This window comes from Hemitrygon akajei, chromosome 5, assembly GCF_048418815.1.
Source record: "Hemitrygon akajei chromosome 5, sHemAka1.3, whole genome shotgun sequence".
In the NCBI taxonomy this organism is placed as follows: Eukaryota; Metazoa; Chordata; class Chondrichthyes; order Myliobatiformes; family Dasyatidae; genus Hemitrygon; species Hemitrygon akajei.
The window spans coordinates 85,799,898-85,814,203 of record NC_133128.1 but is presented as its reverse complement, the minus strand read 5'-3'; the positions used below and the strand labels follow the sequence as shown (position 1 = coordinate 85,814,203).

General features: G+C 42.9%; 1 protein-coding gene across 4 annotated transcripts in view; it reads right to left on the bottom strand.

The window, feature by feature from the left end:
• rubcnl (rubicon like autophagy enhancer) overlaps positions 1 to 14,306 on the bottom strand; it is a 122,558-nt gene that overhangs the window by 7,538 nt on the left and 100,714 nt on the right. For all 4 annotated transcript variants that reach the window (XM_073044595.1, XM_073044596.1, XM_073044598.1 and 1 more), the window contains 7 exons: positions 12,882 to 12,930; positions 10,052 to 10,169; positions 8,338 to 8,483; positions 7,138 to 7,202; positions 5,087 to 5,325; positions 2,862 to 2,923; positions 98 to 251 (listed from right to left, as the gene is read on the bottom strand). In XM_073044595.1, coding sequence (XP_072900696.1) covers positions 98 to 251; positions 2,862 to 2,923; positions 5,087 to 5,325; positions 7,138 to 7,202; positions 8,338 to 8,483; positions 10,052 to 10,169; positions 12,882 to 12,930 — 833 coding nt within the window. The remainder of the gene's footprint in view (positions 1 to 97; positions 252 to 2,861; positions 2,924 to 5,086; positions 5,326 to 7,137; positions 7,203 to 8,337; positions 8,484 to 10,051; positions 10,170 to 12,881; positions 12,931 to 14,306) is intronic.

The following is a 14,306-nucleotide window of genomic DNA, read 5'->3' as shown; positions in this document are numbered from 1 at the left end:
TAGACTCAGTGATACCAACAAATAAGAGCTGGACAAGAGTCAAACTTAAACTTAAAAAAAAATCAAACTGATGAGATGACAGACCAGATGGGCTTACCTCACAACTTTCTACGTGGGAGAGGACCATTCTCAGAGCATCTTTTAGGCCTGGAACCAGCAGGCCCCGTTTCACCATTACCAGATCATTCAATGAGTACAAATGCAGCTCCTCAGATAAATGGGCCTGTAATCGCCAGAATTCAACCATCGCACTGTCCAAAAGGTCAAGGCCAGGTGTCATCAGAATGGTGATAAAATGAACAACATTAATTAGTAATGGCAAGACATTGATAGATTATAGATAGGAAGCTAGTCTGGAAATCAAAGCATTTACACAAACTGTAGGACCACTGGAAAGTTAACTTCACAGATTCTGTCCTCGACATCCTTGGTATTGTAGGTAAACTATTTTTAAAGCCATTGATTTAGAAACAGCTTTATCCTCTTGGGCTTTTAGTGATTTACTGTGATGAGATAGAGACAAAAGACCTTCTGACCTTTTACATTAGGCAGTCACGCAGATCTACCTGCCTTAGTTCCTTAACACACCCTTAAAATCAGGGAAATAGGTCAGAGAGAGAAAGAGGGAGATCCACATTATGATCACAATAGACAGCTTGATAGTAGCAAATATACTCAAGAAAGAAAGATTAAACAATAAGGTTTTCAGCAAGATGGACTGGCTAATGTGAAATAGACCACAAGGTCATAAAATATAGGAGCAGTATTTCGCCCATCATGTCTGCTCTGCCATTTCATCAAAGCAATTTTCCTCTCAACCCCCATCTCATGCCTTCTCCTTGTATCCCATCATGCCCTCACCAATCAAGAATTTATCAACCTCCTCCTTAAATACAGAAAGACTTGGCCTCCACAGCTGCCTGTGGCAATACATTCCAGTTTCACCACTGCTGAAAGAAATTCCTCCTTAACTCTGTTCTAAAGGACACCCCTCTATCCTAAGTGTCCTCTGGTCTTAAGACCCTCTCATCATAGGAAACATCTTCTCCACATCCACTCCATCAAGGCCTTTCACCTTTTGATAGTTTCAATGAGGTCACTCCTCATTCTTCTGAATTCTAGTGAATACAGGCCCAGAGCCAAACACTTTTTAATATGACAAGGTATTCAATCATGGAATTATTTTTGTGAATCTCTTTTGAACCCTCTCCAATGTTAGTACATCTTATCCAAGATGTGGGGCCCCAAACTTGCACTAAGTGAGGCCTCACCCGTGCTTTATAAAGTCTCAACATTAGTCTTGCTTTCATAGTCTAGTCCTTTTGAAATGAATGCTAACATTGTATTTGCCTTCCTCACCACAGACTCAACTGCAAATTAACCTTTAGGGAATCCTGCTCAAGGACTCCCAAGTCCCTTTGCACCCCAGGTTTTTTTTGTATGTTTTCTCCATTTGGAAAATAGTCAACCCTTTCATTTCTTCTACCAGAGTGCATGACCATACACTTCCCAACACTGTATTTCATCTGCCATTCCAGTGGCCATTCTCCTAATCTGTCCAAGTCCTCTATAGCCTCTCTACTTCAACATTACCCACCCCTCCACCCATCTTCATATCATCTGCAAACTTTACAAAAAAGCCATCAATTCCAGCATCCAAATCATTGATTTATAATGCAAAAGAATTGGTCCCAACACAGACCCCTGTGAAACAACACTAGTCACTGGCAGCCAGCCAGAAAAGGCTCCTTTCATTCCCACCTTTTGCCTCCTGCCAACAGCCACTGCTTTATCCCTGCTAGAATCTTTCCCGTAGTACGATGGGCTCGTAGCTTGTTAAGCAGCCTCATGTGTGGCACCTTGTCAAAGGCCTTCTGAAAATCCCAAGTACACATTAAATGATTCTCCTTTGTCTCTCCTGCTTGTTATTTCTTCAAAGAATTCCAACAGATTTGTCAGGGAAGATTTTCCCTGGAGGAAACCATGCTGACTACAGCCTAATTTAACACGTGCCTCTAAGTACTCTGACACCTCATCCTTGATAATCCACTCCAACACCTTCCCAACCACTGAGGTCAGACTAACTGGCCTACAGTTTCCTTTCTTCTGCCTCTCTCCCTTCTTGAAGGGTGGAGTGACATTTGAAAACAAAATTTCAAAACTCATCAACATTATTCAGATTCTCTCATGAGAAGTCCCTGAAGTTGCAATTTATGAGAAGGCATTCAGTAGCATGCCTTCATGCTTGAAATTTCATTTTGTCAATAGCTTTGCATGGCAATAACACACCAAAATTTGTCAAAGTGCATAGGGGTTGAGGGATTGTAGGGTAATGTAATGCATGGGCACATGGATAATTCAACCACTGACATTGATTTCTGGGGTTCTGATGTAATGACATGAAGTTTTTAAAACCGCACGTGGTTCTGTTTTTGAAAGACAATAAAGGAGTTGTTACAGTTTCCCTTAAAACACTTCTGCCATTTTATTTGTGAAAACCTACAGAGTCCTTTAGAAATGTAGAAAATTGGCTTCTTACAGAAACAAAAACTTGTTTTAAGATCTACTGAATTTTGTCACTTGCCAATTTGCTGATCGCTTAAAATTAATACATGCCCAAAATGCACAAATCTCCCATAAACAAATAGGTCACGATAACTGTTTCTGACCACATCCAGTTCTTTGTATGCTGGGTTTCAGTGGTTAACTAAAGCAAAATGTAATGCAGATTACCACTTAAGAGTTTAACTTAATCCAACATTTTGCTTTTAGATTCAACAGGACAGGAGTCCGGATAGCATCTGATGGTGCTATTTTACATGGGGGGAGTCCCGTTTAAAACATTGAAGATAAACAGGTACCTTCTGGCCAGTCTGCAGTTTCTTAGTAGAGTCTTGATACGAATCAACTGCTCTCGAAGTTCCTGATTAAAAGAAGTGGTTTGTTTTACTGCATTGCCACCTAGTGATACAAATCATTTTCTGCATTTGAATCATTTCAATATAATTACAACAGCAACCGAGATTCGACCCAGTTTCATCTCCCCAGTTCAATTCCTTCCTACCTACATCCATGACGTCATATGCTCTTGATCTTTTCAATGGTTTCCCTGACCCGGCATCTTTATTTTCATATGGATGTCCAGTCCCTATCCCCCACCAGGAAGGCCTCGAAGTTCTTCTTTCTGAGTACCAGACCCAACCAGTTCCCCTCTTGTCCATCTGGTGGAACTTGTCCTCTGAATAATTTCGCCTTTGGCTCCTCTCACTTCCTCCTAAACAAAAAAGGTGAAGCCATGGGCACTTGCACGTGTCTAAGCTGTGCCTACATGTTGGCTACATGGAACAGTCTATATTCCAAGCCTACACTGGTATCGCTTCCCAACTTTTCCTGCATGACACCGGTTGCATTGGTGCTGCTTTCTGCACCCACGTTGAGCTTGTCGACTTCATCAACTTTACCTCCAACTTCCACCCTGCCCTCAAATTTACCCGACACCTCCCTCCCCTTTCTCAATCTCTGTCTCCATCTCTAGATGGAGTTTATTTACTGATCTGTTATAAACCCACTCTCACAGCAACCTGGGATGTACCTCTTCCCACCCTGTTACTTGTATTAAAAAACATGCCACCTCCTTCTCTCAATTCCTCCATCTCCACCACATCTGCTCCCAGAATGAGGTTTTACATTCCAGAACTAATGGGATGTCCTTCTTCAAAGAAAGGAGCTTCCCTTCCTCCATCATCAATGCTGCCCTCATCCTCATCTCTTCCATTTTGCATGCATCTGCCACCACCCCACCAGGGATAGGGCTCCTCTTGTCCTCACCAACACCCCACCAGCCTCCACATCCAGCACACAATTCCCCATAACTTCCACCATCTCCAGCTGGGCCCCAGCACCAAGCACATTTTTCACTCCCTCCCGGCACTTACCCTTGCAAGCAGAGCAAGTGCTACCCCTGACCCTACACCACCTCCCTCACTATCGTTCAGGGCCCCAAACAGTCCCTCCAGCTGAGTAACACTTCATCTGTGACTCTGTTGGGGTCACCTACCGTGTCCAATGCTCCTAGTATGGCCTTCTGTATAATCAGTGAGACCCAACACAGATTGGGAGACCATTTCGCCGAGCACCTACGCTCCGTCTGCCAGAAAAAGCAGGATCTCCCAGTGTCCACCCATTTTATTTCCACTTCCCGTTCCCATTCTTCCATGTCAGTCCATGGCTTCCTCTACTGTCATAATGAGGCCACACTCAGATTGGAGGAGCAACACCTCATTCCATCTGGGTAGCCTCCAACCTGATGGCATGAACATCGATTTCTTGAATTTCTGGTAAGGCCCCTGGACCCCCCCCCCCCCCCAATCTACTTCACCATTTGCATTTCCCTTTCTCACCTTATCTCCTTACCTGCCCATCACCTCCCTCTGATACCCCTCCCCAGCTTTACTTTCTTACATGGCCTTCTGAACTCCATCAAATTCCCCCTTCTCCAGCCCTGTATCTCTTTCAATCAACTTCCCAGCTCTTTACTTCACCCCCTCCCCCTCTTGGCTTCACCTGTCACCTTGTGTTTCTTCCCCCCTTCCTCACCCCCCCCCCCCACCAAATAATCTTACTCCGACTCATACTTTTTCTCCAGTCCCGATGAAGGGTCTCGGCCCGAAATGCCGACTGTACTCTTTTCTGTAGATGCTGCCTGGCCTGCTGAGTTTCTCCGAAACTGTGTGTGTTACAAAAGCAACTTTCTTGTTGGAGATGCACAAACAAAATGTTTGGCTTACTTAAAGGTGCACAATTACAAATTTTGTGAACGTTTATATTAGTAATGGGGCAGTGTATACAAATGTGGCACCGGTACCCTAATCTGCAAGATCACAAATCAGTGGACTCTGGAAGAGCACCCTTTCCGGAACACCCAAACACACTTCGGAAGTTCCATCACACAGACTGAAGCAATGCAAACTATTTTCAACTGCAGTAAGAAATAGGCATTTATGCTGGCCTTGCTGGTGATGTCTACATTGCAAGAATGAAAATGAAATGACAAACAGCAAATTAATCCAATCACTCCACTTCCTACCTTCACTTTACTCAGCTCCTTGACTTTGCTGTAAAGGGGGCTGTTGATATAAAATACATTGAACAGTGGATCGTGCCATATGCTTTCCAGCAGCTGCTTGGAGAAGTGGCTGACAGGATGTTTGCTGAAATCCCACTTCATTAGGATTCGGCCAGGAATCATAGATTCTTCACTGTGGTGGCAGCATTCACAGAAATATTTCCCCAAGTACTCACAGTAACGCAGCTTTCTGATGTACTCTGGAGGGAAATTAAATATTTAAAATTGTTCTATTCCAATCTCCGAAATCTTCCTTTTTGCAATGTTACGATTGTTTAATGTCAAGCTGCAGTGAGAGACTGTGTCCCAGACTGCTGCTCCTCACTCCCCTGCGTGGAATGCTTTGGATGGAGTCACCGTTGTACGCGAGATGCAAAGCAGAGATAATACCCCCACAAATATCATCAAGAACAGAACGGACACCAAGAGCAGCAGCTTTTGGTTCTACAAAGATGTGCCAACAGACACTTTAATTCAGAATACTGTACTGCCACTTGGGGGGGGGGGGGGGGGGGGAAGAACATTGCAAATTATTAACAATGTTTTAGCTATCTTTTTAATACCCACTAAATTGCAGCAGCTCGCCTTCTCTTTCCTACGTTTTCAACCAAGATCAACAAGATTAATAATCAATTCAGCAAGTGGTTAATATCCAAGTAACTCATGGAAGTTTGATAAAAATGAGTAATAATACACGTGATATTGTAAATAAGGTGAATAATGATTCCACCACTTACCTAGCCTATTACCTAGCCTATTCCACCAATTAGCCTAGTTTTGGAACTTGCTGTTACCCAAGGCAGTGACTGTTTAATCTGTTGGATCTAAATTTTTGTTTCCATGCCATTTCATTATTCCCTACCCCCCACAACATTTCCATTTGATACTGCATTTCCAAACTACACAGCCACGTGACATCTTTTCCAAAGTGACACAAGCTGGCAAGATATTTCCTCAAGGAAAATTGTAGCTCTCTCTCATACAAAATAGGAACACAAGAGGGAGGGGGGGGGAGGGGAGGAAATAAACTGGAAGCCACTTTGGCCAGTCCTAAAAAGTTCATCTCTAGATTCTGCCACCTGAAGCAATTTTAGCCCATTCCCTTGCACTTCTTGTAGAAATGGTCAAATCCTTCGTGTCAGAAGCTAGAAGGAATACGCCAATCAATTTCCCTTCCTCAAATGAATGAGCTTGGCATAATTGCTATAAACCATATGAGAAAGCAAGTTTGCAGCTGTCCTCTTTCCTGCTGATAGAACGAGTGCATCACCACTTCACTCCTGAATACAGTGAAACAATTATTCTTTAACCCTTCCTACAGACTAGGCCAACAGAATGCTGGCCTTCATCTCAGGATTAAAATAAAAGAGGATGCTGTGTGGAGCCTTGATCTGCCCCCAGGTGGGGAATTTTGCTCAGTTCTGGACAGGGTAGTGATCAGCAGCAAGTGCACAAATTCAGGAAGTAGTTAAAGGCTTAAAACGAGTTAATACAAATATACATTGCAACAGGAATTGGTTCCTTAAGTTTAAAAAGGGGGGGGGGGGGGAGTTTAAATGAGGGGAACTATCAGACAGCTTTAAAACAAGTTAACACAAGTAAAAACTGCCTTTTGCAACTATGTAAAAAGTTGATGTTGTAGCTCAAATTTGAGAATGTGGAAGCACAATATGAACCATGGGTTACAAATCTTAATTTCGTAGAAGGATCGCAGATGCCTCATCATTAAGCATTTTCAAGTGGAGTGATAGTGAGGAAGGGAAAGGATGCTGGGACACAGACCCATGACCTGAACAAATTTGTTCTCACAGAATCAGGCTCAAATCTTGCCAACTCCAAAGTTATTATTGCTCTACCACCTGCATAGTGTTGCACCATACACCAAATCTAACAAATTTAGCAAGTCGTTAGAAGAATACAAGCGACATATCCTTGTGATGAAATGGTCATTCAGGAAGGCAGGCACGACAAAGCAGAGCTGCAAGGAGTCAGGTGCACGGTTTGCTACGTACTGGATTCGATTCGTGTCCCACAGCCAGCACACAGAGAATTCTGAGCAGCTACGACAACTTCTCTCCTGCAGGTGAGGAACAAGAATTGAAGGCACAACTCACTTTAATAGAATTAAAGATCAATTTGACTTGGAAACATATTAAATGTCATCTTCTAGCTGTTCTCCGCTGACTGGTCTCAGGCTTCCATGCACACTCCAAGAATGAGCAAAGCAACCATCTGGCACATCAGCCTCCTGAGGGAGGGATAGAGGGGAAAGATACCATCACCCTCATCATCCGAAGCTTGTCCGGGGACACAAAGGCTGCTGGGAGACGGGACGGAGGTGACCAAGGTTGTGTGTCCGAAGGCAAACTGAAAGTTGAAAGGAGAGCCCGAGAACTCTCTAGGCAAGAGCAGACGTTATCAGCCTGGTGAGCCAGGAAACAAAGTCAGTTAATAAAACAGAAAAGCTAGAGGTTCTGGGAAAAACAACAGCTTTGATAGAGGAGCTGGCATTTCCAAATGTGACAGCAAATGGCCAGGACACCTTGCAGCATCTTTTGACCTCAGGATCGAGGGAGTGAAAGAGACCTGTGCTGGTTGTGGTGGGGGGGGGGGGGGGTGGGGGGAGAGGTAGTGTTGGGATAGGAAGAGATTTTTGCCTCCGGGATTAATAAAAATTGATCTCATGCTAAATGAGAGGTTAATAAAGGGGATGGAGGATGAGCACTCTACTCAAGCTCATAAGCAAGCACCTCTGGATCAGAAAGAAAGCGCGGAAAAGATTCTTACTGTCATATGGCTTGAAGTGGCAGGAACAATACAAGTTAATCATTCTGAATGTTAGATATCAAATAAATTTACAAACCAATGAAGAAAAACTAAATATCAGCAAACTTCAACAAGTAAAACATTTCAGAAAACTTAAATTCATTGGATACTTCCTCCACTACTTAGTGACAATTACCGTGTTCAGAATATTTCAATGAAAAAGCAACTTGAGCTGATCACTTAAAGTGGGATTCAGAAGGTTTAAAAAAAAAACAAGTATATAATAATATTCTTCCCACACCCTTCCACCCCCCCCCCCCCACACACACACACACACACTAATTGCTAGCAAATCTAAGTTGACAAAACTTAAGAATGATGCTTTATTTTAAAGTGTGCACACAATGCTAAGTTACTTCTGCTGGAAAGTGACTGCACACACATACTTCTGGGGCGGGTGGATGAAGAACAAAATCTGGAATCGAGGAGGAGCCCAATCAGCTGTGCCCCTCAGTCGGGAGTTTACTTTGAAGTCCGTAGTCAGATCCACAGATTCTTCAGCACCAGGAAGAGTGTCCTGCAGAGGGAGAAACTGGATGGAAAGGGAAACATTAGGTCAGTGACTAAACAGAAAGATGGAATCTGGTAGGTCAGCGCAAAACACAGACCAGAGAGGACACTGCCCGCAATATCAAACCACTTCCCAGCCATTCAGCATCTATTCCAGATGCACTGCACACCATCAACATTTCATCTACTCAGTAGCTGCAGGCTGCTGACATCAGCAATGACAAACAGCTGTTCATACAGCTACACAATCATGGTTTTGGTGCTATAGATAGCTGATCAATCTGGAGCATGCTCGCTGAGTGGCCTGTTCCCATGCTGTACCTTTTATGTTCCATTTCACAGACGTGGCCCCTGCAGGAGAGACACTGCCACCAGCCATTCTTCCCGAGGTAGATTTGGCCAACCACATAGCAGATCAGCAGTGCTGGGAGAGCTTATGAACATCCCAACAGAAGCAATACAAAATTTATTCCAACCAGTTACATGCTTATATAGTTTATACATTTCCTCCCAAGTCTGGACATTGAAAGGATCAATTTGGAGGAAGACCAAAGCTAGAGAAGGCCTTTTTGAAAAGGGGCATTATCCCTCATTCGTTTCTATCCAGCCAGTCCGGTGTTTATGTAACTGGTGACCTACTAGACGTACATGTACTGCACTGACTTGAGAACATCTCCACAAACTCTGATTACACTTTCAGCAATGGTTTAATTAATAAAATCAGATCCCGCTCCCACATTGCCACTCGGGGTTTACCCAGAAGAAATATTTACAGGCAGGAAAGGAACTTCGAGGCTTCTGATTCATTAGGGAAGCAATTTCAGTGCCTGTAGGGCCAAGGCAGGCACTTACTTTACCTAGTAGAGGGGAACAGACTGATGGTTCGTATTAGAGACCAAAGGTTCTTCTGATATTTATCTACAGAGCTGTTCATATAAATGTAGGACAGAACAGATAAATGGACAAGGTGTTAGGAGGAAAGGTGTTTACTCTGAAGTTGTAACCAGAGTCAAAAAAGATGCGCTCATATCTGGTGTCAATTAGCTAAAAGAGAATTTAGCCAAGTATTCAGTGTGATACCATACATCAGAAGGACCACATTTCAAAAGAAACAAAAATTATGAACCATTCTTTAGCCCGTCACTCCTAAAGAGCTGCACATCTGTTCTGTCCTGTAGGCACTGAAATCACTGCAACTTTTCCAATGCATCAGAAGCCTCCAAATTCCTTTCCTGCCTGTAAATATTTCCTCGCCGAGTAGACCCTCAAGCATTGAACTAGCTCTCCCCTCAGATCAACATCATATAGCTCATCCGATGGAATTGCTTTCAGGAACCTTATTTTTGCATAAACCAACGTCTACATTTCCTCCTTCACAGCAGCTATTACAGAATCGTTCATGGCAGGGAAGTTAATTGAGCTTTTTCCAAATAGATGTTTCAAGTTAAGATTTTGTATTTTCACACACAAAAAAAGATGCCAAGCAGATGTTGTTCAGGCAATGCAACTTAACCAATCCCAAATAGGACGTTGCATTTCCTCCCCCCACCCACCCCCGCCCGCCAACCGAGGAACATAGCAACTACGCACTTTTTCCAGCACCGTTTCCACGGCTTCAAATTGATGTTCGTCAGTTTCCCGAGGTAACCACGTAGTGCGAAAGGATTTAAACAGCCGCCGAGCCAAGTATTCAGCAGATAGACACTGCCTGAAAAATAAAAGTTCAAGCAGATTATTCAGTCACTGCAGAAAAGTCAGGGGGGAGGTGGGGGAGATAAAGAAACACTTTTACAAGCTATCTGCTTGGCTCACTTACTAAACAAATATAGATTGCAGGGCATTTTTGAAATATTTTCAGAAAAACACAGACGGAGGACCTCAGCAGGTCCGGCAACAAGAGAGAGTTTCTTTGGGCAGGGGGGCAGATGCAAGATGAGCAGAAAAGTTAAGATGGCTGATTTGCAACACCATTTGGAAGTAAGAGTTTCAAGAGGGCAAAATGCCGGAGGATCTCCAAGAGGCAGACATGTTGGAGCCTGCAGTGAATGTACTGTTGGAGGAGCCCACCAAGTCTGGTGAGATTTGTGGAGGGAAATGATCAGCTGACACTCCAGTTCAAGACCCCCTTCATCTGGACTATTTATTTTAAAAGATTGTGGGCAGAGGGAGTGGAGAAATCTGAAGGGTCAATTCAATGTGTAAAATTAAATGGAGAATGAAGCCCCATTTGGAATAGGCACATTGCAAGATTTCCTCCTCTTCCACCAACAGCAGCCCTTCCCCCCTCATCCCCCCCAAACATCGTCTATAAATCATTCATCCACCCCACTAACAGCTTTTGGACTCATTCCATTTGCACGTTGGGTTTAAAATACAAGCTAACTTTTTGATTTCTCTTTTGTAAGCAACATTTTTGTTTTGGTCCTGGGAGAAAATGCCACAACTGAACTTCACAAGACATATACAATTTATAAAACTGTACAAGTGTGGGGTTTTGCTCACACATCAGCAATTTTTCCCCCTTGTTCAACAAACTGGTGCAAATTAAATATCGCTCATTCATGAAATCAAAAGTCTGCAGTCTTCCTTTCCTCTGCAGCCTGGACTCATCCTGAAGGGAAAAAGATGGTGGAAGCCACTTTTTTATTAAAATAAACATTCACTCTCCCAGTCATTTCTTTATCCAGCACTTAAAAATGCTGTGTCCCAAGGGAAAGCGAAATAAAACTAGACCACAAGACAATAAGATACAGGAGCAGAATTAGTCTATTTGGCCCAGAGTCTGCTCCGCCATTTCAACATGGCTGATCCATTTTTCCTCTCAGCCCCAGTCTCCTGCTTTCTACCCTTATCCCTTCATGCCCTGACTAATCAAGAATCTATCAACCTCTGCCTTCAATATACCCAATGATGGCCTCCACAGCCACCTGTGACAATGAATTCCACAGAACCACCACTGGCTAAAAAAAGTTACTCATCTCAGAATAGAGGGACTTTTAGAATTGAGAATGTGTCCTCTGGCCTTAGACTCTCCCACCACAGGAAACACCCTCTCCACGTCCACTCTATCAAGGCCTTTCAGCGTTCGATAGGTTTCAATGAGGTCACCTCTCATTCTTCTGAATTCCAATGATGTACAGGTCACCGCCTCCTCAAACTCCACCCACCACCCCCTACCTGCACCACCACTGATGATTGGTGGAGGTGGGCAGGATTTGTTTTATTGGTCAAGACTGTCAATCAGGGCCAGCATTAGCAGGCCTGTGTGGGTTTGCTGAGCAGGGCACAAAGTGACTACCTACAGACTGCAGCCTGAAGGACAGTGCAAATCTTTGGGGGTTCTATTTTGCAAGTCGAATGTGTGCATTCACTTGGTTTTGGCGATGGAAGTTGTGGCCCTGTTCACCCAAAAGGAAAAGGTGGGTTCTAATAACCGCAAACTGGATCTGGCTGCACAGCTTTGGTTTGTCTGTCGTGGGTTAGGGAAACTTGGAACAAATTCAGTGCTGGAGTCATTCAGATCAAGATTGTTCTGTGTTCCAGACAACCATCCTCAAATCTGAAGGGATTGTTATCCAGCAACAAATTTCAGTAATTTCCAAGAAGCTAAAGAGGAAAAACCTGTCCCGCTCATACCCCTTATGGAATAGTGTAATGTCATAGATGACTCAAAGATACACAAACAACAACCCATTCTTCAGCACCTCAAGCCCAGTCACAGGTCATTAACTTCCCACCTTTCAATGATCTTATCCTTTCAGTTTTCTGTTACCTACTTTCTGAAATGCTCCAAGTTTCTTTTGTTGAAAAAATGCGCCTTTCATCCCAGTCGGCCAAATCATTACTGCCTCATTAGCTGCTCATTTTCCTCATTATGATCAGAGTAGAATGGGATAAAGGCAGCAAAAATATGAATGTTTTAACTCCATCAAAAGGACTGCTGAAGATGCCAAGATAATTGCATCAACAGTTAGAATTTTGGGTGACTAATCGTCCAAACCAATACTTCTTCAAACAGCAATAAAGAAAAAAAACCCAGAAAAAGATCAAATTAGATTCAAAAAAAATGATGCAGGGAACCAGGAAGACAAAGTAGGGAGAATAAAATAACTCTTGCAAAGTGTTTTTCTTCCCCTTTCAGGTTAGTGAATTGTTAATACAAGTTTATAGTCATTGCACAGCCAAATTCAAACCCCACTAGACAACTGTGGGGTTTAATTCTATTAATAATCCATGTTTAAAGCCTAATCATTAGTGACCCTAAAACTACCAGGCCATTATAAAACCTAATCAGCTCATGAAAACCCAATAACTCAAGTATCGCTTTGCAATCCTCATCGCTGCACTAGTGTAAATCCAAAAATAAACGGATAGGAGGCAGGCCTGTGAATGAGATGGGAATGAATCAAGAAATCCTTACCTTTCTGACTTTAAGGGGCCATCAGAACGAAAAACAAGGTCATCAAATTCTGGAAGTGTAAAGAAAGTCCAAGGAATGAGAATGTCAAAACCAAACAGCACTGATTTCTCTCCATCTCCAAGTAGAAGAGCAAATATCCTGTGGGAGCCTTCATGGAGTCTGTACATAGAGAAAAGTTGTCCCACTGACAGACAGATCAAGGGCCGGAGGAAACTAATATAGTTTGGGAAAAAGACCAAAAAAGGGAGGAAAGCTCCAGTGTAATTCACGTTGAAACCTTCTCCACCAACCTGGTACAAAAAAAATGTAACACACAAAATGTTGGAGGAACTCAACAGGCCCGGCAGCATCTATGGAAAAGAGTAAATGGTCAATGTTTTGGACGAAGATCCTTCATTGGGACCTGCAGAAGGGTCTTGACCCAAAGCGTCCACCGTTTATTCTTTTCCATCGACGCTGCCAGGCCTGCTGAGTTCCTCCGGGATTTTGTGTGCATTACTTTCATTTCCAGCATCTGCAGATTTTCCCTTGTTTGTGATTCATAAAGGGAAAGTAGTTAAGTTCTTTGGAGGCTGTCCTGCAGGATTATGAGACTGACCATCTGGGAGCTGGTACTGATTTAAGGGGTCAAATTTCTTCCTCTTCCATAGTTATAAATTACAAAACATGGCCTGTACTGTTAACACCCAGATTAGTATAAAAATCCAAGTAAAAAGGGGGAAAAGTGAATTCCTCTGGGAACTTGACAAGTCTGCTTACATTTTATTCTATGGGTTTTGATGCTGTATTTGACAGAGTTAGCAGTCTTCCACAAAAAAAAACTCAATCCTCTGAAAACATTAACTGCACTCCGGCAGAAAGTCTCATCTGTGCATGTAACTGAAGTCGAGATTTTCAAAACAAGTCTCATGATGTGGCAATCAAAACCAAAAAGCCTAAAGGAACCAAAAGCAGGGCTAGTAATTACTCGACAAAACTGCCTATGGTCATTTAAAAGAGATATTGGGTGAAGTTAACTGAAAACTGCCCTCAAACAACCAATCCCAGAAGTTAGAATAATATAATTGTAGCTTTGTCATTATTTCAGCCTGATGTTACCGGTTATACAAATGGCAGCCGAGTTTGCTGATTACAGAAGATAGGCAAGTTGTAAAAGATCTTGGGGCAGCTACAAAAGGGATAGCAGATAATTAGGACAGATAACAGTGTTATTGTTTATTACTGGGAGATTTGAATACAAGAGTACAAAGGTTATGCAGGATATTGATAAGACCACCTGATGTACTGCAAATTGTTTCAATTCCTTTTTGAAGTTGTTAATACATGGGATGCAGTTTAGCTAAAGTTTACTAGATTAACGCCTGGAATGGATTTACTGCCTTAAAGTTGGACAGTGTGAAGGGGTGAGAAAGCTACATTCTCAGT